This window comes from Onychomys torridus, chromosome 7, assembly GCF_903995425.1.
Source record: "Onychomys torridus chromosome 7, mOncTor1.1, whole genome shotgun sequence".
In the NCBI taxonomy this organism is placed as follows: Eukaryota; Metazoa; Chordata; class Mammalia; order Rodentia; family Cricetidae; genus Onychomys; species Onychomys torridus.
In genome coordinates this window covers 21,720,539-21,741,636 of record NC_050449.1, presented here as the reverse complement: position 1 = coordinate 21,741,636, position 21,098 = coordinate 21,720,539, and the positions used below count along the sequence as shown (strand labels likewise).

Sequence of the window (21,098 nt, the reverse complement as noted above, 5' to 3'; positions counted from 1 at the left end):
TCTCCTAAACACCACTTAGGACCACCAAAACAAAATACAAGCTTCTACTGGTTTCCAAAGCCAAACTGTCAACTGCAGCCTACCCGACCATTTCTGTGTTATCACAGGAGTGAATGAGCAAACACTGAGACTTGCTACAGGGCCAAGCCAGGTGAGGTGGGGCTTGCTAAGGTTCACTTTGTCAATATGGAGTTTTAGTTTCACTGTATAGCTCAGCCATGATTGCCACCTCCCCAGGAGCACTAGCCAGCCCCTCCTGGAGAGCAGAGACAAGGATGAGTGTCATTTTTGCCCTTGGCTTTGGAAGGCATTAGGACTTTGCTGGAAACTGATTTCTCCTAGTTATATTTCTCAGGCTGAGAAGCAAGCTAGTTTGAATCATGCATATCAATTAAAATTTAGAACAGGGAGCTCAGAAACCATGATGCTAAAAAGCTTAGTTTTTATAAATTCTGAAAAGGACAATCAGGCACTGCCTAGGAAATAAGGTATCAGGATTACTTTTATTATTAAAACAGTTTTGAAAAATGGTGCCAAGCACAACATAACTGTTTCGTAAATGTATTTTGATCAGTTACTCCCCTCTCCCAACTCCTGCGGATCCTTAGTTCCCGACCAACCAAACATCAAACTTCAAGTTATTACTTCTGCCTGTCTAAAAAATGGTAAGATAGTACGACAAAAACTAACAAAAATGAAAGAAAAGCCCACAAAACAGAAGATGGAGTTTGTTTTGTGGGGCCTGCCCTGGAGCGCAGTTGATATACCCAGTGACACTCCATTGAAGAAAACTGATTTTCCCTCTCCCAGCAGGTGTCAATTGCCAAGAGATGGTTGGTTCAGGCTGGGACTTTGTGTCCACTTCCCCTTCTCAGTGCTGGGATGCTGTGGGACTCGAACCTATGTAGTTCTTGTGTACGCTGTCAAGTCTCTGTGAGTTCATGTGCGCACCAGTCCTGTTGTGTGTGGAAGACACTGTTTCCTTGGAGTCACCCACCACCTCTGGCTCTGACACTCTTTCTCCCTCCTCTTCCTCACAGAGCCTGAGCCTTGAGGGGGTGGGGTTTGATGAAGACATCCCAGTTAGGACTGTACTAGGAGAGCATTCCCAAGCCTCTCACTCTCTGCACACCGTCCAGTTGTGGGTCTCTGTGTTAAGCATCATCTACTGCAAGAACAAACGTCTCTGATGGGGGTTGAGTGGGGCATGGTCTATGGGTACAGCACTGTGTCATATAGTCATTTTATCCCTATCTTCCTTTAGCAGAGTAACAGCATTAGCTTCCCCAGGCCACTAGCTTAACTAGTCTCAGGTTCTTGGGTTCCATCTCACGCAGTGGGCCTCAAATCCAGTTTTTAAAGAAGTAATTAGCTACTCCCAAAACATTTGTGCCACTACTACACCGGTGTATCTTGCAGGCAGGCCACCGTAGGTTGTAGGGTTCACAGCTGAATGACATTTGTAGCCCTGTGCAGTCTAGACAAATCTCTCTCACACGCGGCGGTCCTGCAGCTGCTTATAAAATAGTCATTCAGAGCCTTAATATTAATAGTAAACTATATGGCCTATGGCTCAGGCTTCTTACTAGTTAGCTCTTATAACTTAAATTAACCCATTTCTATTAATCTATGTTTTGCCACGCGTTCTATGGCAATACCCATGCGTCATTACATGCTGCTCCCTGGACGGTGGGATGGCGTCTTCTCTGCCTCTCCTTTCTCCTTTCACTGTGTCTCCCATGGATTTTCCTGCCTGGCTCCATCCTGCTCTGCCATAGGCCAAATGGCTTTCTTCATCAATTAGTCAGAGCAACACATATTCACAGCATACAAAAAGATATCCTACAGCAGATATTGATTACTTTTCTCCTCTGGTAGCATGCAGAGTACCTTCTAGTACCATGAATGTGGGTCTGCAGAAGTGAAACTTCTAATTCAGTACCAGCTGGATTTTTCCATGCTTAGTGACAATTCGAAGTGTCCTTAGCAATAGGGTCTTACCATTAGGATGTGATGAGCAATCAATAGCCTTGGTAATAGTCTGTGATGTTTAAGGAAGCCCAAGGGATCCCTCTAGCCAATGACTCAACAAGATGTAACCCATTCCTGGAACTGCAGGTTTTACTTGGCATAAGTTATCTAGTTTGGGCATTGTCTCCCCAATAGTATGGGGGCTCCATTTCTTTTCATGTGAGTATATTTTAGGAAGCTTGTACAGCAGTAGGTTTCCATATGGCTTTCCAAAAGGCCTTCAGTGTTAGCTGTTCCTCCTCAATTCCTTCCTTTATCCTACTCTCTCATCCCTCTTCCCAGTTAATTCTTCTATTCCAATTTGCAAGAGCCGGAAGTCATGGATGACTTCAAGGAAACAGTGTCTTTCAGACGCAGGACTGATGCATACACTCTCTCCACAGTACTATATTCTATTCCCCCTTTTTGGGAAATCCCCTCATCCTTGCTCCCTTGCCATCCTAACCTCTGTGGTCATTCAGGTGGTAGCAAACATACTGAAAACTTAAAAGCTAACAGCCATATGTAAGAGGTAACATACTATATTTGCCTTTCTGGGTCCGGGTTAATCTCACTTGGGATGATTGCTTCTAGCTCCACCCACTTACCTGCCAAATTCATATTTTATTATTTTAATTTTTCTCAACAGCTGAATGATATTCCATTGTGTAAATGTACCACAGTTTCATTATTGATTCATCACTTGATAGACATCTAGGGTGTTTCCAATTTCTGGCTATTAGAAATAGAGCAGCAATGAACATGTGTGAGTAAGTATCTCTGCAGTCTTTTGGGAATGTGCCTAAGAAAGGTATTGCTGGATCTTGAAGTAGAACAATTCTCAGCTTCCCAAGAAACCTCCACCTTGGCTTTCATATTGGCTAAACCGGTTTGCACCCGCATCGGCAATGAATAAGTATTCCCCTTTCCCTACATACATCCTCACCAGCGTCAGCTGTCATTTGATCTTGGCCATTCTGACTGCGCTAAGATGAAGTCGCAAAGCAATTTTAACTTGCATTTCTCTGATGGCTAAGAATTTTGAACATTTCTTATGTTTCTCTGCCATTTGTGTTTTATCTTTTGAGAACTCTCTTGATTTGTTCTGTACTCCATTTTAAAAGTGAGACTTCTTTTTTGATACTCAGGTTTTGTTGTTGTTGTTGTTGTTCTTTGTATATTCTAGACACTAATCCTCTATCATATGCTGTCATTTTGCTTGAATGATGTATCCTTTGCCATAAAGAAGCTTTTCGGCTTCATAGGGTCACATTTGCTCATTGTTAGTTTTAATGCCTATGTCCTGGTCAGAAAGTCCTTTCCTGTGTCAATGAGTTCAAGCCCATTACCCACTTTCTTGTCTATCAGATTCAGGGTATTTGGTCTTGTTGAGGTCTCTGATGCATTTGGAGTTGAGTTTTGTGCAGGTTAGACAGATATGGATCTATTTTCATTCTTTTATATACACTCATGCAATTTCAATGGCACCATATGTTGAATATATTGTCTTTTCTCCAGCATGTATTTTTGGCTTCTTTATCAAAATCAGATATGTGGAATTGTCTTCAGTTTGGTTCCACTGATTGCTGTGTCTGGTTTTAAGCGAACTCCATGCTTTTATTTATTACTATTGCTCTGTAATACGATTTGAAATCTGGGCTGGTGATACTAACAGTTCCTTCATTATTGAACATTGAGCCTATCCTCTGTTTTTTGTATTTCCATATGACATGGAGATTTTATGTTTTGTTTCGTTTTTTAAGTTTTCTCAGAAGAATTGTGTTGAAGTTTTGATGGGGATTGCACTGAATTTGTAGACTGGCTTTAGGATGGCCATTTCACATTAATATTCCTGGTCCATGAGCATGGGAGATCTTTCCACCTCCTGATGTCTTCAATTTGTTTCTTCTGTGTCTTCAAAAGTTTTTATTATACAAGTCTTTACCTTGATTGGTTGAGGCTACTGTAAAAGGTACTCTTTCCTTGCTCTCTTTCTCAGTCGGCCATTGGTAAACAGGAAGGCTACTAATTTTTGTACATTAAATTCATATCCTAATACTTTGCTGAAGTGTTTATCAGCCGTAGAAGTTTCCCAGTGGAGTCTCTGAGGATATTTATGTATAAAATCATATCTGCAATAAGGATACATTGACTTCCTCCTTTCCTATTTGTATCCTTTGATCTCCTTCAGTTGTCTTACTGCTCTAGCTAAGACTTCAAGTATTATATCGAATAGGAATGGACAGAACAGACAGCCTTTTTTTTTTGTTCCTGATTTTATTGGAAATGTTTAGAGTTACTCTCTGTTTAGGATGATGCTGGCTATGGCCTGCTATAAATGGTCTTTATTATGTTGAGGCATGTTCTTTGTATTCCTAACCTCTCCTACACTTTTATCATGAAGGGATACTGGATTTTATCAAAGGCTTTTTCTTTAGCAAATGAGATGATCATGTAGTTTTTGTCTCTCAGTCTTTTTACGTGGTGGGTTATGTTTATTGACTTATATTTTTTAATCATTCCTGCATCTCTGGAAATTACTGAAAATTTATGCATCTATGTTCATAAGGGATACACACACACACACACACACACACACACACACACACACACACACACCTGTGTGTTTTGAGTATCAGGTTAATAGTAGCTAAAATTAGGTAGTAGTGTTCTTTCAGTTTCTATTTTGCAGAATAATTTCAGGAGTATTAGCATTAGTTCTTCTTTGAAGGTCTGGTAGAATTCTGTACTGAATCCATTGGCCCTGGGCTTTTTTGTGTTGAGAGATTTTTAAATTACTGCTATTTCACTAGGGGTTATGGATCTGTTTAAACTGTTTATTTCATCTTTATTTAGGCCATATACATCAAGAAACTGATTCATTTCTTTTAGCTTTTCCAGTGTGGTGGAACAAAGGTTGTTAAAATATATCCTTAGGATTCCCTGGATTTCCTCAGTGTCTGCTGTAATATTTTCCTTTTCAGCTCTAATTTTATTAATATGGACCTTCTCTCTCCATCTTTTGGTTAATTTGGCTAAGGGTTTGTTAATCTTGTTGATTTTCTCAAAGAACCAACTCTTAAGCCGGGTGGTGGTGGTGGTGGTGGCGGCGGCGGCGGCGGCGGCGGCGGCGGCGGCGGCGGTGGCGGCGCACGCCTTTAATCCCAGCACTCGGGAGGCAGAGCCAGTTGGATCTTTGTGAGTTCGAGGCCAGCCTGGGCTACAGAGTGAGATCCAGGAAAGGCGCAAAGCTACAGAGAAACCCTGCCTGGAAAACCAAAAACAAACAAACAAACAAACAAAACCAAAAAAATCCCCCAAAAAACAACTCTTCATTTCATTGATTTTGTTGTTGTTATGTTTTGTTTCTATTTCATTGATTTTCCCTGAAACTCTGGACGTGTTTATTTTATTATGTGTTGGGGAGAATTTCTTTTCTGGTCCATTCTATTTGGTGTTTGTATGCTTCTTGTACCTTGATAGGCACCTCCTTTAAGCTGGGGAAATTTCTTCTTTAATTTTGTTAAAAATTTTTTCTGTGCCTTTGAGTTAGGTTTCTTCAACTTCCTCTACCCCTATCATTCACAGATTTGGGTTTTTTGTAAAATCCTGGACTTCCTGGATATTTTGTACCTGGATTTTTTTTTTCCCCCAAGTATAACACTTTCTTTGATTGACCTATCTTCTACCTTGTCTTCAAGACCCGAGATTCTCCCTTCCGTGTCTTTTAATTTGTTGGTAAAGCTTACCTCTGAGGTTTCTGTTGGATATCCTGAGGACCCTCTTTATTTGTGACTTGGCCTTTCTCCTTGAACTTGAAGCAGGTCCTTTTTTTGTGGGGGGGGGGGCGTTTCGAGACAGGGTCTCTCTGTGTAGCTTTGCACCTTTCCTAGAACTCGCTTTGTAGACCAGGCTAGCCTTGAACTCACAGAGATCCACCTGCCTCTGTCTCCCGAGTGCTGGGATTAAAGGCACGCACCACCACTGCCTGGCTTTTTCCATTTATTTATTTGTTTGTTTGTGAAGGTCTTAAGTGACTATTTGTAAAATTCTATTTCCATGTCTTGAATTGTTTCCGCTATGTCACTCAACTGCATGTGTTTTCACAGTCTTAACTGAGGCATTTATTCATATCCTCTTGAAGGTCCTACACCATATCCATAGTTACTCTTTTGACGTCCTTGTGTTCTGCTTCAGCTCAATTGCTTTTCTTAGAGCTTACTGCAGTAGGCTTGCCGGCTTCTGGAGGAGGCATACTGGCTCAGCTATTCATGTTTGTGTTTTTGCTCTGGGATCTGGGCATCTGGAGTTAGGATGTTTGAAGTGTCTGTTGTGTAGACATCTCTCTTCTCTTTGTTGGGTGTGGGTGGGAGCTCTATTCTTGGGTTGCTGTTCCCACTCCGTGTGTTTGCTAATTGTGGTGGCTGTGGGGTCCCTGGTAGAGTGTTTCTACAGGTTGGTGGGCGTCACAAGAAAACGGAAATGGGTTAGAAGCTAAGGCTACAGGATTCTGGTTCTGTCTAGGATGACTTTCAAATACAGAAACATACACAATTTTGTATAATAAAAGGAAAAATAGGAATTTGCCCTCTGTGCTCTTCTTTATGGTTAATCTACTACAGCACAGTGGTTCTCGTGTCCACCAGGACCTTCTCCTCAGACCTGAACTCGCATTATGAATCTGTTAAATCAGCAGGAGGGAGGGGCTGCTTTAACCTGATCCCAGGACAGACATGCATTTTCTTGGGGTTTAGGCTGGGAACGCTGATGAGCAGGGTAACTGATGGTGAGACACTAGCCTGTACCCTACTGGGAGCTATGCACATTTATTTCCCTGTCACGTGAGCCCTGGCTGCACTGCATGTCCAGGGCTGAAGGCTGCCACTGAGAGATGTTGGTTAGGAGAAGCTGCAATCAGTCAGTGCACAGTACCTAAGCTCCATGCTGCGTCTACAGGGCTACTACAACATCAAGTTTCATCCTGATATACTGGAGAAAAGGGTCTAACTTTCTTGTTGGTCTGCTGAAAAGTTCAAAGAAATTTAATTTCAGACTCAAGGAAGGTGAAGGCAAGGAACGGGAGAGGTGGCAACAGGTAATAGCAACAGACACGCAGCTGGTCCAGCATGGCGGCCTCTGCTAGCTATCTGTTTTCTGTCAGTCTGGGAGCTTAGTTTTCTCTCCATCCCAAGTCATGGCCCGGTGTCTTCAAGGCTCACAGAGAAGCACCCAACTGTCACCCACACCTGCCATTTCCATATTTCCTTCATGGTTCCCCCACATTCGTATTCCATGTCACCACTCTGTGGCCTTGACATGGACTAGGTCACTGCACTGAATCAGAGTTTCTTGTCTGTCGTTCCAGCTGTTTGGGACTCCCTATCCCATCCCATTTGTTCTGCAGCTTCACTGAGCTCTCTACAGAGTGGAGTTTCATTTTCTCCCAAACCAAGTCACTTTTGCTTTCCTACCTTTTCTTTCTCAGTGGCACTTCGTTTGGATTTATTTTTGCAGCAACTGTTTATTAAACAGACTGCTTATTACTTGGCTATCACCCTGTGACTATGGGACAAGACCACCACCTAGTGGTCAGAGGAGAAAATATGCCATATAATTTTGTAGCCTCAAAATAAAGTTTTAGGTGAATCCTGTTAAAGATGTGCTGGGGTATATAGCACAGTGGTAGAACACTTACATAACATGTATAAGGCCCTGGGTTCAGTGTCCATCCCCCATTTTTCTTCCTTAATTTCCTCATGCCAGACTCTTCAGGAAATCCAACTGGACCAAAATTACATTCAATAGGCTCTGTCTCTCAGTCTCTGTAAATTCTGACTTGGCAGAAACATATGGAGAAACTAATCCACTTAATATAAACAAATTGGCCTGACACTGGCTTAGCTATGTAGATATCAGCTTTTCTGAAAGAAGAAACTCCTGTCCACATTTGGACCATGGTTTAAATAAACCCAGAATGCAGAGATTTAGGGTTGGTGAGATGGCCAGTGGGTAAAAGGGCCTGCCACCAAGCCTGATGATCTGAGGTCAGTCACGGGGACCCACATGATAAAAGGCGAGAACTAACTCCTACAAGGTGTCTGACTTCCACACATGATAAGTACATTGACCTCCACACATGATAAGTAAATAAGATGTAATAAAAACATTTTAGTGAGAGATTTAAGGAAAGAATATCAAATGCTAAATGTGCTGATTGTCTCACCACAGTGTATATATAACATCTCTTTATCTGACCAAATTTCCTTCTGACCCATGCCCCGAGGATCTGGATTTACACTGTCTATGTAAACGTTATGCGCTGACTTAATGCTCTTCTTTAAATATATTCTTTTCAACTATCTGAAATGTATTATTTTTAACCAATACACATACATTATACATATTTATGGGGTACCATGTGATATTTTAACATGTGTATATACTGTGGGTCAAACTTATCTAGAGCTTCATTTTTTCTTTCTTTCTTTTTTTGGTTTTTATGTGTAGTTTTGGTGCCTATCCTGGATCTCGCTCTGTACATCAGTCTGGCCTCAAACTCACAGAGATCCACCTGCCTCTGCCTCCCAAGTGCTGGGATTAAAGGCGTGTACCACCACCGCCCGGCATCTATTGTCTGTTTTAAACATGCTTATATAGGAGCTGATAAAAACGAGAGAAAAGATGGAGGTACAGCTTAAACAGAAAACACTGCATCCTAGGTTCATCACCTGAAGGCATTCTGAACACTTCCACCAGAGCCAGTGTGACTACGTCGACCACTGGCCACAGGGGGCCTTAAGGGGCACATTAAAATCAGGTAGGAATGGTACATCCATCTCAGCCCTTCCCCAACTACACAAAGAAGAAGCTGGTGACCCCAGTTTTTTTGCTTCTGGCTCTAGTCAATATTAATTAGAAGGTTAACCTTCTGCTACTTTGTTATGTGAAATACTCCTCTTTGAAAATTAAACCCAAAGAACTCAACAGAAATTCTTCTATGGAAAGCAGACCAAATTATTGGTGACTAAATTTAGAAGCAGAGAGAGCCATTCTTATAAGCTATTTATAGTTAATGACTCTGTAAAGACCTTTCGCCTGCTATAGTGGCTTTTGTTGAGGCATTCAGCATCTTGTTTTCCACATGAAGATTTGCTTTAAAAATAATTATTCATACAACATAATCTGGAGTAGCAAATCCTATCAGAGCATTTCCAAACCTCTTGAAAATAAATCTTTTTTTAAAAAAATGCAAGGACAGGAATTAAGGAATGGCACAGCGATATTTCCCCTTTCTAATTCTCAAGAAACAACCATTTCCAAGGAGCCTTTGCAATCTGCATACTGCATTTTACACTGTGCCATTTACTCTTTTATTCTTAGAATCTCTTCCTTACAATTTCTGAAATTAACAGAAAAGTGGATTTGTCAAAACTAACTGCCTTTTGTCTCTAGAAATCACTAGAAGAATCACTAGTTAATGCTTCCCATACGATACAGTTTAAATGACAAGGCAGAGTGTTCTTTACTACTCCTTAGTGAGAGCAGGCAGTGTTAGCAAATGATGGAGTCAGAGCTGAGATTATTTAGTTAGCAGTCTGCTTAGTTTTGGTTTGTTTTGCTTTTAAAACATGTATATATATAACGTCTGTCCTATCATTCAGTATTTTAAGATCTTCTGGTAATAATTAGAAGCTGACTAAATCCCAAACAACTGTAGACTACCCCGAAAGGAAAGACAGTGCACACCAGGAGCTAGGTAACTGTTGAGCTGTCTGACATGGGAAGGCAAGATTACCTGGCAATGTCCGGGTGTGGGTCAACCAGAGTGCTGACAAAGCGAAAGAAGAGACCGCCCTTCCACTTCACATATTCTTCCTGTACGAGGTGAAAACAGCGTACTTCAGGATGGACTTTAATATGGAAACATGAGATGTGCCAAGGTGCAGAGTCATCTGCTGGCCACTGGTCCACCTGGGACCCGAGTGTAGTTTGATATGTTTACTTCCTGACCTCCTTCAAAGCACATAGCATTTGCCAGTTCAAAGAGATGTAGAGGAGTATTTGGGCAAAAACTTACCAAATCTATGGTATAAAGAAAATAACACAAAGAATATGGCTTTAATGGGCAGATTCATAATAATCCGTAATGCAGGAGAAGATAAGCTTATGAGTGTTTAGAAAAGATATACAATCAGCTATTTCTTTCTCATCACAGGCCAACTACAAGCTCTGAATGTACACGGAAGTATCATATGCTCTAGACAGCCCTGCAGCTCAAGACGTCTTAGACCGAAACCGTTCACTGGACTCCTGCAGCAAGGCTGTAAGACAGTGCATTCCAAATACGATCTACATTTTAAAGCAAGAGCCATGATGGCTGAAACACATGGATGTGGACAAGAGGAGCAGTGGGACTTGGACTGGAGCTGCCTGTCCCCAAGTACTTCCCTCTGCAGGTCTACAGACACAGAATCGATCGCCCTGCTTCACAGGGTTTCTGTGCAAATATGCAGTGAACACTAAACAGAGATGAGAATAATTGTCTTTGATTCTACGACAAAGATAAGCACACCACTGTTAACTGAATGCTCCCTTAAACCAGCATGGTAAGCAGAAAAGGGCAGTCTGAGTCCTACTCATACCTGTAAGAGGTTGGTAAGCAAGATCAGTGTCTGCTTCCGGATAAATGGGTCTGAATCTTTCAGACAAATGGAAATATTGGGAATGTAATTGTCCACCATGACAGTGTATCGGATACAAAGATCACACATCACAATGATGACATTGTTGCGGACAGCCACATCCTCACACACTTCAAGTTCTCGCACAAGGGCTGGGATGCTTTTCTTTGCAAGGTCTTCATGCTGTAAGCACAGTTTACCTATTGCAGAAAAGAGGAAGGTGTCAAGATTCCACACTTCGGGTTATGCAGAGTAAACATGCCCCAAATCACAAACAACAACAAACTCACAAATATTAGAAAGTTTAAAAATAGCATTCGAAAAAATAAACTCCACAAGTTTCGTGAGACACATGATTTTTCCTCTGCAATAATAAAATTGTCTTGCACTTAAAGTCATTCTTTGAATTTTATGGTTACCTACTTACCCACAAAATGACGAGTAAAACCTAACACATTTTAGTTTTGATTATATACATGCTCTAAAAAACTTATTGAATTAAAAATTCAAGCTAGATAGCAGGAAAGAATATTGTGTCACTTATTTTTTATTCGTAGTTAGAAAGAGACTGCTGAATTATATTCTGTAGTGTGTTTGCTTTGTGGCCTGGGGAATGTTTTGCTCTTACTTGTAATTCTTAGGTATTTTTAAAACAACCAATACCACAAAATAAACAAAAAGAAAAAAAAAAACAAACCCCAAAACAAACCACAGCAGCAACAAAAACCACCATTCCAAACTATTTCTACTATAAAATACATAATCACTTTTAAAGACAGAATATTTCAATCATAGCCAGAGGTCAGTGTTTTCATGATAAACTATTTGAGTTTGTGGAGAAATGTGCTCACAACTCATCTGTCAGTTCTGGGAAATATTAAATAAACCATCTCACTCTATAAACAGAACTTCAAACTTTCCATCCCTAAAACCCAGTGTAGTATCTAGAATACAATTCTTGTTTTGTGTGTGTGCAGACTCATGTGTATACACACGTGTCGTAGAGGCCAGAAGACAGCCTTGAGTGTTCTCCTTCGAGACGGGGCTTCTCACAGGCCTGAGGTTTGCCAAGCAGGCTAGGCTGGTGGGCTAGAGAGCACCAGGGGTCTGACAGTCTCTGCATCCTCAGCACTGGGGTTACAGGCATGTATCAGTGGACTTGGCTTCCTTAACTATTTTTTATTTTAATGTATTTTAGGTGCATGGGTATTTTGCCTGCACGTATGTCACTTGTGTTCCTGGTGCCTTCATAGGACAAAAGAGGGCATCAATCTCCTAGAACTGAAGTCACAGGCACTTGTGAGCGGTGGGTGCTGGGAATCGAACCTGGGTCCTCTGGAAAAGCACCAGTGCTCTTAATTACTGAACCATCTCTCCAGACTCTGGCATTTAAAAAATGTGGCTTCTAGGGATCACAATCAGGCTCTTGTGCTTCTTCTTAGTACTTTATCAACTGAGCCATCTCCCCGGCCTCTGAAATATACTTGTTGATAAGACTTCATAAGCTACACTGTGAATACTGAAAACAAACAAACAAACAAACAAAAACAAAACTCCCATAAAAACAGAAACAGGTGTATTTGTGATTAATTACCATAACCCTACAAAAGAATCTTCCTGTATAACGGTTTACATATAAAATGTCCCACTTAGGCTCATGTGATTGAATACTTGGTTCCCAGCTGATGACACTGTTTTGTGAGGTTAGAGGCATGGGTCGGTGTGGAGGGGTTTTGACAATCCTATCTCAGCCTGGCTTCTGGCCAGAGAACCTCTTTTCCCGTCTCCTGCTTTGCAATGACCAGCCAGTGCTACCATGCTTCCACTCTGTGAAACGGACAGAGGGACCCTCTGAAGCATGCACTACAATAAAACCCCCTTCCTTGAAGTTGCCTCTGTTGGTATTTCAGCACGGCAGTGAGAGAAGTAATGGCCACACACAGTGACAGTCTCACGGGCTCTCACTGTGAGGGCTCTGTTCCATCGGCAGAGCTGGTCCCTCACATCAGAATAACTCTGAAAGTCATACAAGCTAGAGCAGACACAGCCTCAACAGCACGTAGCACATTACTGTGGTGACGTTTATTTGAGACAAAAGCTACACAGACTACAGTCACACTTCTCCCATGGTACCTTACCTAAAGTGATGATGGCGTGCGCTCTAATCACGGAAGGCATGGCAGAGCTTCTGATCTGGAAAGACAGCTGATTGGCTAGGGCGTCCGTGCTCCCTTGAGAAGATGGTACTGGGGGAAGGAAGAGGAAACGAATTATTAGTGAGACAGTTAATGAGCCTTAGGACGGAATGGTGCAGAGTATGACTTCAAAGGCCTTACGGTGATCCACTTGGGAAGAAGAAGCCAGAATCGATTGGATTAGAAGGAAGATTCGCTTCTCCACTATAGCTGGACATAACTGGGCTATATCTCCTATGGTAAAAATACATTTCACCTGCAAAGAGAATTGAATTTGCAGTAAAAAGCAAGGCAAAAAACCCATAAACTCTAGCTTGAGTAATATGTCAAAAGAGCATTACTTTGTCTCACAAATTACAAAAAGATCACTACTTTTTCAGAAAATATACATGGCAATAAAAATTTGGCTACTACTTAATAAAATTCATTCCAAACTAGAATGATCATATCATTTTATCATCAAAATCCAGACATTTCTGTAAATAATTGGGGCTTCTATTAATAATCATGTTGTGATAGAAAGTGTCATCTCTTCATATTAATATACGACAAATGTTTAAAGAATATAAGGGTGCCATGTGAAAGCTATGGGTTTCAAGATAATTTTGCTGAGTATTCTACAGTTAGTGGGTACTTCTTTCTTTCTTCTTTTTTTGTTTTTCAAGATGGTTTCTCTGTGTAACAATGCTGGCTGTCCTGGAACTCACTCTGTAGCCCAGGCTGGCCTCAAACTCAGAGATCTGCCTGCCTCTGTCTCCTGAGTGCTGGGATTAAAGGCGGGTGCCACTATGCCTGGCATGGGTATTTATTCTTACAATAGCCTGATGGATACCTTTGTGAAACCTGCTGCTGAATTTTCCTAGCAGTGAAATCCAGACTGAAAGAGCACATAAAGGACTGAGGTCTAGCGCAATGGTAGAAAGCTGGCCCAGTGTGCTCAAGGCCCTGTGTTTGATCCCCAGCACTTCAAACTAAATTTGTTTTTAGAAGCATGTAAACTCATTCTATATTGTAAAACAATTCAAATTTGTCCTCCAGGTTAGTTTACTGCTAAAACTCCTGCTCAGAACACACACAAGGTCCAGCTTCCTCAGAGCCAGCTACCACTATTCATGTTTTCTAGTGACATCCCGTTTTAATAAATCATATTATTTTTCTTCACCCCAAAGATGAATGAGCATTATTAAAAAGTCAAAGGTCAGGTGAAAGGTTATTTTAGAGCTTAAAACAGTTGTACATACATGCCTATAATCTTAGCTACTGGGGAAGGGGTGTGCTGGGAGGGTCCGCCCAATCAACATATCAAGATCTTGATTCAAAAAAAAACCAAACCAAACAAACAAACCCTTAACCTTGTGGTAAGAAAGCCAACAGCACATGCATTTGAGTTTTTAAAAAATCAGAAACATAAAACATGGTGTTTTTGCTAGTTGCTGTGATTTTGTTTCTTATTTTTGTAACACTGGTGTGGGTGGTGACTGATACTTGATAAAATCCAAGCCCTCTGAAGTCTGCTGACAGCATCCAGAGTCCCATAATGCTAATGCTTATCACTGAATGTGTGCACACAGAGCTGCTGGCAGAGTGGCCTTCCCTTACAACTCTAACCCTGGTCTACAATCACTAACTGCAAGAGCAAAGCTGGCAGAGCAGGAACTGAATACAGAGAGGTGGAGAAACCGGCCAGGCTTGGTTAAATGACGATCCATCCTGAAGGGCATCAAAACCATGGCTCATTTCCTCTAACAGACGTCAGATGCCAGCATCAGGACCATTGTCAACAGTGCTAACTGCCTATGTGTCCTGATTCAAGTGTCCATCAAGATATCTGGCTCAGCAAAGAGCAACTGTGTCCTGGCAGGTCAAATCTCCCCTTTTATTTTGCACATTACGAAAGCTCAGCTCTATTCCCCCAGTGCTACAGTCCAAAGTTTAAATAGCCCAGAAGACAAGTTATAATGTTATATTTTAAAAGTCAAAAGGCCAAACGGGGGCTGAAGAGATGTCAGCAATTAAGAGCACTTGCTGCTCTTGCAGAGGGCCTGAGTTTGGTTCCTAGCACCCACATCAGCAGCTCACGAATGCTTGTAGCTCCAGCTCCATAGCATCTAATAGCCTCCTCTTGTTTCCACAAGTATCTGCATTCATGTTCACATACTTGCCTCCTCCTAGCACACAGAAACAAGTACACACGTAATATAAAAAAAAAGCAAAAAACTAAGCTTTAAAAGCCTTTTTCCTGTCAATAGCAACAGAAACTCCCATTACACAACCACCCTCGAAGAAAGCCTGCTGTAGAAAGACGGAGAAAAAGCAGCTGCTTACCACCAGGTCTTCATTCATGTTCCCTGCTCCATCTTCCTTCAGGAGGATGTTAGAGAGGTGGTGCTCGCAGGTGGACAGCACATCCCCACACACTTGCTTCAGCAGTTCCTGCACAAGTCACAACTTAGCTCTGGCGGGTCTCACACGGCTCAGATGACTCACCAAGCCCAGTTCCCAGAACCTCCAGGCTCTCGGAAGGCAGGAAGACCCCAGCCACCACACACTGTTTTCACCTTTCCCATCCCATGCCCCACGCCACAGCAACACTTTCAGCATCCTGGCCAAGGGAAGTGGCTAAGTCAAACGTTGAAAGAGTATTGTGAATATCATCCTTCTTTCCACATTTGCTCCAGAAGAGCAAAAGGCACATTGAAAATCTAGTTCTCAAGTTATAAGCCACTTTTAACAGCAGTACCTCTCCAACAGTAGAGGAAAAATGGTAGTTCTACCACACAGGGAGAGAATTAACTATTATGGTTAACACTTTACTTTTACAAGACATAAAATGAGGACTGATGTTGGGCTAGGTATGGTAATCCTAGCATTTGGGAGGTGGAAGTGGGAAGATCCTGAGTTCCAGTTTGGTTGAGGTAAACAGAGCTCTAGGCCAATGTGACGACATAGCTAGACACTGTCTTAAAAAATAGCAGGGATCTGGAGAGATGGCTCAGCAGTTAAGAGTACTGGGTCCATAATCATGAGGTCTTGACTTCAGATTTCAGCAGATAACAAGCCAGGCATTCCCACGAATGCCTGTTCCAAAGGGGCAGAAAAAAGTGGATTGTTGGGGCTTGCTGGCTTCCAGCCTAGCTGAGGGTAAGCCTCAGGTTCAGGGGGAAGACCCTGCCTGAAAATGAATAGGTATGCAATGATAGAAGAAGACACCAAGGTCCTCTTCTGGTCCCTGTGCACATGCACATAGACCAAGATATAGATACAGACAGACAAGACAGACGTCCTCTTCTGGTCCCTGTGCACATGCACAAAGACCAAGATATAGATACAGACAGACAGACAGACACACACACACACACACACACACACACACACACACACACACACACATACACAGAAGCTGTTATTCTTCTATAATACTTTAGGTACAAGTGTTTAGCGTCTCTTACTGATTCTAGTTCCAGGGGGTCACTGCCACTAACAACATACAACCACATTTCTGTGCCCAAGAGCATTCTCAAAACCCAGAATTCCTGAGCTTCACTGGCCATTCCAAAATACCTAGGTGTGGCGGTGTCTCCACAGAAGCGAACATTAGGACATATCCTTCTATTTCAGGGACATGGTCTGCCACATGTATGTCAGGGGCTTTCACAGACCAGCTTAGGGGTCACCCTGTGCACTTGGCACTAGAGCAATGTGGTGTCACATCAGCATGTGCCAAACTGCAGGAAATCACTACCACAAGAAACACAACCTGACCCAGCCTACCAAACTACCGTTTTTATTATTATTATTATTATTATTATTATTATTATTATTATTATTATTTTGTTTTTTCAAACAGGGTTTCTCCGTGTAGTTTTGGTGCCTGTCCTGGATCTCGCTCTGTAGCCCAGGCTGGCTTCAGACTCATAGAGATTTGCCTGGCTCTGCCTCCCGAGTGCTGGGATTAAAGGTGTGTGCCACCAGTGCCCGGCATGTGTTAATTACTCTTAAAAGAATAACCACACCTATGACTTTTAATAGATTATACAACCTAACCGCCACTTGTTGGCCAAGAGAGCTCCTGAAATCAACTGGCCTTGATCTTAAGAAAGAAATAAAGGCTGACGTATAAAAGCTTAAGACAAAGACCTCAGTGTTCTGAAGTAACTACTCAGAACCAAAGAGCCTGGGAAAGCTGTCAAGGCCAAACAATTTGGGGATCCTTGCTACACCACAGCTACTGTCCAGTTCCGGTACAGCTTCTTCTGAGCACTGACAGTGACTTGGGACAGGAACCAAGACAAGCCCCTTTGTTTCAGGCACACTTCCGTAAGTGTGCTTTAGCTGGCTGAAATCCGCTCCCTTCTAATTTTCAAACACTTGTATAGACTGGGCATCTGGGCACATCAAATAAATTCAATTCTTTTCTGTCAAAGTCTTCATATATCTGGATTTAGCAAGGCAGCCTGTCTCACATAGCTTCTTACATGCTACACCCCTCATCTAACTGTCTTCCATATAAAGTCCATCTGTCAACGTTTCTAAAACGGTATCACTGAAACTGAGTTACAGGAACAGCTCGGACCTTACGTTTAGCTAGGACAAAGAGCAGGACCATCGTCCCTCTTACTCTAGACACTTTCTTCCCCCACTAATGTAGTTCGAGCTTTCATCCAGAGTTTAATGACATCCACAGAAAACTCACTCTTACCGAGTTTAACAGACACCAAAACTGTCCAAGACCTAAGTCTAAGTGTGTACTACAGCTGAGTGGTGTACTGATCACTTCTTGTTCTCAATAAAATACAGAAGGCTTATTTACAGAGGAAAACCAGAGAGAAGTGTGTTTACAAGGACTTAGACACCCTAGGATGCCAGAAAAAATCTCAAGGTCTTATTCTACCATTGACTACAAAGGGGGGTTTTGGCAGAAAAAAATGTGGCCACTTTCCTACTGAAGGGCCTGAGTACTGCCATTTTAACTTCGGACTCCATTTTACCAGGGTGAAACACAGTTCAAGTTCCCAAGCCCTAGCAGATCTGTGAACTTTCCAATGGCTGGCCAACCTCCTCCTTAAACAATAGAAATAGTCTGTTATGCCCCTTAGTTCTTTAAAAGATTACGGCTATTCCTAATAGAAAGAACAAATGAATCTGATTGGTTGGACTGAAAAGCTCCCATTTTGTGTCAGCTGACAATGACGGGACCCACAAGCAAAGCCCCTGATCTTTGATCCCTGGTTGGTGAAAATTTTAACTGTAACTTGGCAACACTTGTGATTTTTGTGTTTACAAACCCTGCTTCTGCCCCTGTTCCGGGCTGTCGGGAGAAACAAGGCTCCCGAGTCCTTGTCCCGCAGCCCTGACCCACCAGATCAGTGAGCCGCTCAGTGGTGAACTAATAAAACCTTCGGAGCTGTAAGTGCTGCTCTTCCCTTCCCTGTGGTGCACAACGGCCTGGCGGTGCCGACGCCACCACAGTCAAGTTTTCCTTAGCTCTTTGTTTCTAAATCCGAAGACATGTTTTTCTATTCTCCCAGGCTCGGATAACAATCTGACGGAACAGCCTGATGGCCACAGGCATTCGTAAGAAGGGCCCACAGCAGAGACAAATTTTCTAGTGTGCCAGGAAGGGACCGAGACCTACCTTCTAACCCCAGTTCTGCCATGAGTAGGGTGTGTGCCACTGATCCTTAAAGTCTGCCCCCAATTTCCCTAAGATCGTATGCCAAACAACACAGCACCAGCTTTATTTTTTTCTTGTTTAATAACTGTTCAACTGTGCTCCAAGAAATCTGATGGCCTCCATGGGTACCCTCACACACATCATACACACTCACAAAGACACACGTACAGGTCAATGAAACATTAAAAACTAAAAGAGAACATCTCTCATGATAAAAGCAGATGACAGTAATAAAATGATTTATTAGGAATACTGATATGGGGAGCTGGAGAGACGGTTCAGAGGTTGTGGATACTGGCTGCTCTTCCAAGGACCTGGGTTCAATTCTGGCACCCACATGGTGGCTCACAACTGTCTGTGGCTCCTGTTCTGGGGGATCCAACACCCTCATACAGACGACATACATGCAGGCAAAACAACAATGTATATAAAATAAAAATAAATTAAAAAAAAAGACTCCTCTAAAAAAAAAAGAAAGAAAGGAAGAAAGAAAGAAAGAAAGAGAGAGAGAAAGAAAAAGGAATACAGAAGAACGACTGATATGGCTGATGAGATGACTCAGTGGTGAGAAGGCTCAGCGGGCAAAGCGCCCTGCTGCCAAGCCTGAGAACCCCAGTTCTATCCCTGGACCCACCTGGTGGAAGACTTAAAAAAATTACTGATAGGAGAATTTTCCAGTAGTGGGTAAAGTAACTGTCATATATAAAGCATTCATTTGGATTTGTGACTATTTATTCATATAAAAATTATTAGAATTGATAAAATATTTACAAGAAATTACCAGTTGGCTAGGCAACTTTGGAGACACAATACCAGCAGGAAACACTTGAGTGAATGACTAATGGCACAGGCATTCCCAGGAATATGATAGAGCAAAAGATCAAACACCATCTGCTATGCCTGGAACTCTACAATTAGGTAAAAGACAATGTCTTAAATGCCTCTGGAATGTTCAGGCTATCATTCACTAAACGATAATTTTGCAGAACTGTCAGCAGAAAAATAAATATCAATCAGGAGGCACCCATTACTAAAAGACACTTGTACGTGGAGCCAAAGCAGGGATGGATCTAAGGGAGCCATGTCTTCAGCAGCCAGCTCTTGAGGAAAGCCAGCAATGGGACGCACAGGTGCTGACGCACAGCAAAAGCTACTGGGGAGTAGCATGTTCGAGTAGACGTTGGAAACGTAGGAAGGGTGTGCGGCCGTACCTGCTCTTCCTGCAGTGTCTTTGCAGACGCTCTGCAAAGCGCCTGCAAAGTATCAACAGACGAACTGATCAACTCTAGAGACCACCGAAATCCATTCAGCTTGCCTTTGACAACACCTAAGGAAAATGGAAAACCTGAAATTTAACCACTTAAAAATACCCAGAACAGCCAGGTGGTAGTGGCGCACACCTTTAATCCCAGTGCTTGGGAGGCAGAGCCAGGCTGATCTCTGTGAGTTTGAGGCCAGCCTGGTCTACCAAGTGAGTCCCAGGAAAGGCGTAAAAGCTACACAGAGAAACCCTGTCTCGAAACCCCCCCAAAAAATAAACAAACAAACAAAAAACCCAGAACCATGGAGGGGAAAAAGGCTGCTGTAAATGTCAAGGCCTCAAGACCGTCTCAGACTCACCAGTTATTTTGTCCCGGGTGCTCCTGGAAAGGTGCTTTGCAATATGTCCAATGACACACAGCATATAGCCTAAGGTGTTTGAATTGGGAGACTGTTCACTAGGGAAAAGGAGAAAGGGCAGAATTAAACAGCATGCTGCTAAGAGAACAACCACAACCACCACCATTGCTTCTGGATTATTAATATTAAAAGTGGAGTAGTTAACATGGTTTAACTGAGGTCTGGAAACATTAAGGTCTTAATGAGCTTGGACAAAGGTAAACTGCTCAGCTGTGATTCTTATTTTTCAAGCTTTGTTTTAAGCAATAGCTTAAGTAAAGGTTTAAAGCAACAGCTCTGAAGTAGACCATTTCCTGAAGACATGGGCTTTGCTTCCAGCCAACTGGTGTCTGCTAGTGGGTACTTTACAAGCATGCAAACCTGCTGAGCTTCTCCCATGACTCCATTATTTTGGTGTAGTCCAGCTTGGGTGATGAGCAAGTGATCTTAGAGAGCAGCATCCATGCTGGTGCAGAATGTTCCGTGTCAGTGTGGGATATCACACTGTTTATAAAGGTGGATGAGAATTTATCTTTCTTGGACCAGATACGAAAAGCCTTATTTAAATAGCGGCTGGGAGAAAAAAAAGAAGGAAAAGGAGAAATGTAAGCATAAAAATACCAAAGTGTTCTGACCAACCTCTCACTGAAAGGGTATCAACTTCTGCAGATCCAGGATTTCTCTGGCACATAAAACATCCACTCAGTGAGTCCAGCTCTTTGCATATCTGATACCAAACAAGGTATCTTCTTAATTTTCCCTTCAGAATAAGTTGTCCTTATTACGCCCCCTCACAAAATACTATTTACAATAAAGAAGAAGAAAACTGCAAAATCGCCCTCCAAATTTCCACACATACAGCTTACTATAACAGCTCTG

The 21,098-nt window shown here is 42.2% G+C and overlaps 1 protein-coding gene across 1 annotated transcript in view; it reads right to left on the bottom strand.

The window, feature by feature from the left end:
• Positions 1 to 21,098, bottom strand: part of Ncapd3 (non-SMC condensin II complex subunit D3) — a 76,290-nt gene that overhangs the window by 15,290 nt on the left and 39,902 nt on the right. Inside the window, exons 17-24 of the mRNA XM_036194331.1 lie at positions 20,601 to 20,792; positions 20,181 to 20,278; positions 19,772 to 19,887; positions 15,212 to 15,319; positions 13,028 to 13,142; positions 12,830 to 12,937; positions 10,653 to 10,891; positions 9,806 to 9,885 (exon numbers count right to left, since the gene is read on the bottom strand). Coding sequence (XP_036050224.1) covers positions 9,806 to 9,885; positions 10,653 to 10,891; positions 12,830 to 12,937; positions 13,028 to 13,142; positions 15,212 to 15,319; positions 19,772 to 19,887; positions 20,181 to 20,278; positions 20,601 to 20,792 — 1,056 coding nt within the window. The remainder of the gene's footprint in view (positions 1 to 9,805; positions 9,886 to 10,652; positions 10,892 to 12,829; positions 12,938 to 13,027; positions 13,143 to 15,211; positions 15,320 to 19,771; positions 19,888 to 20,180; positions 20,279 to 20,600; positions 20,793 to 21,098) is intronic.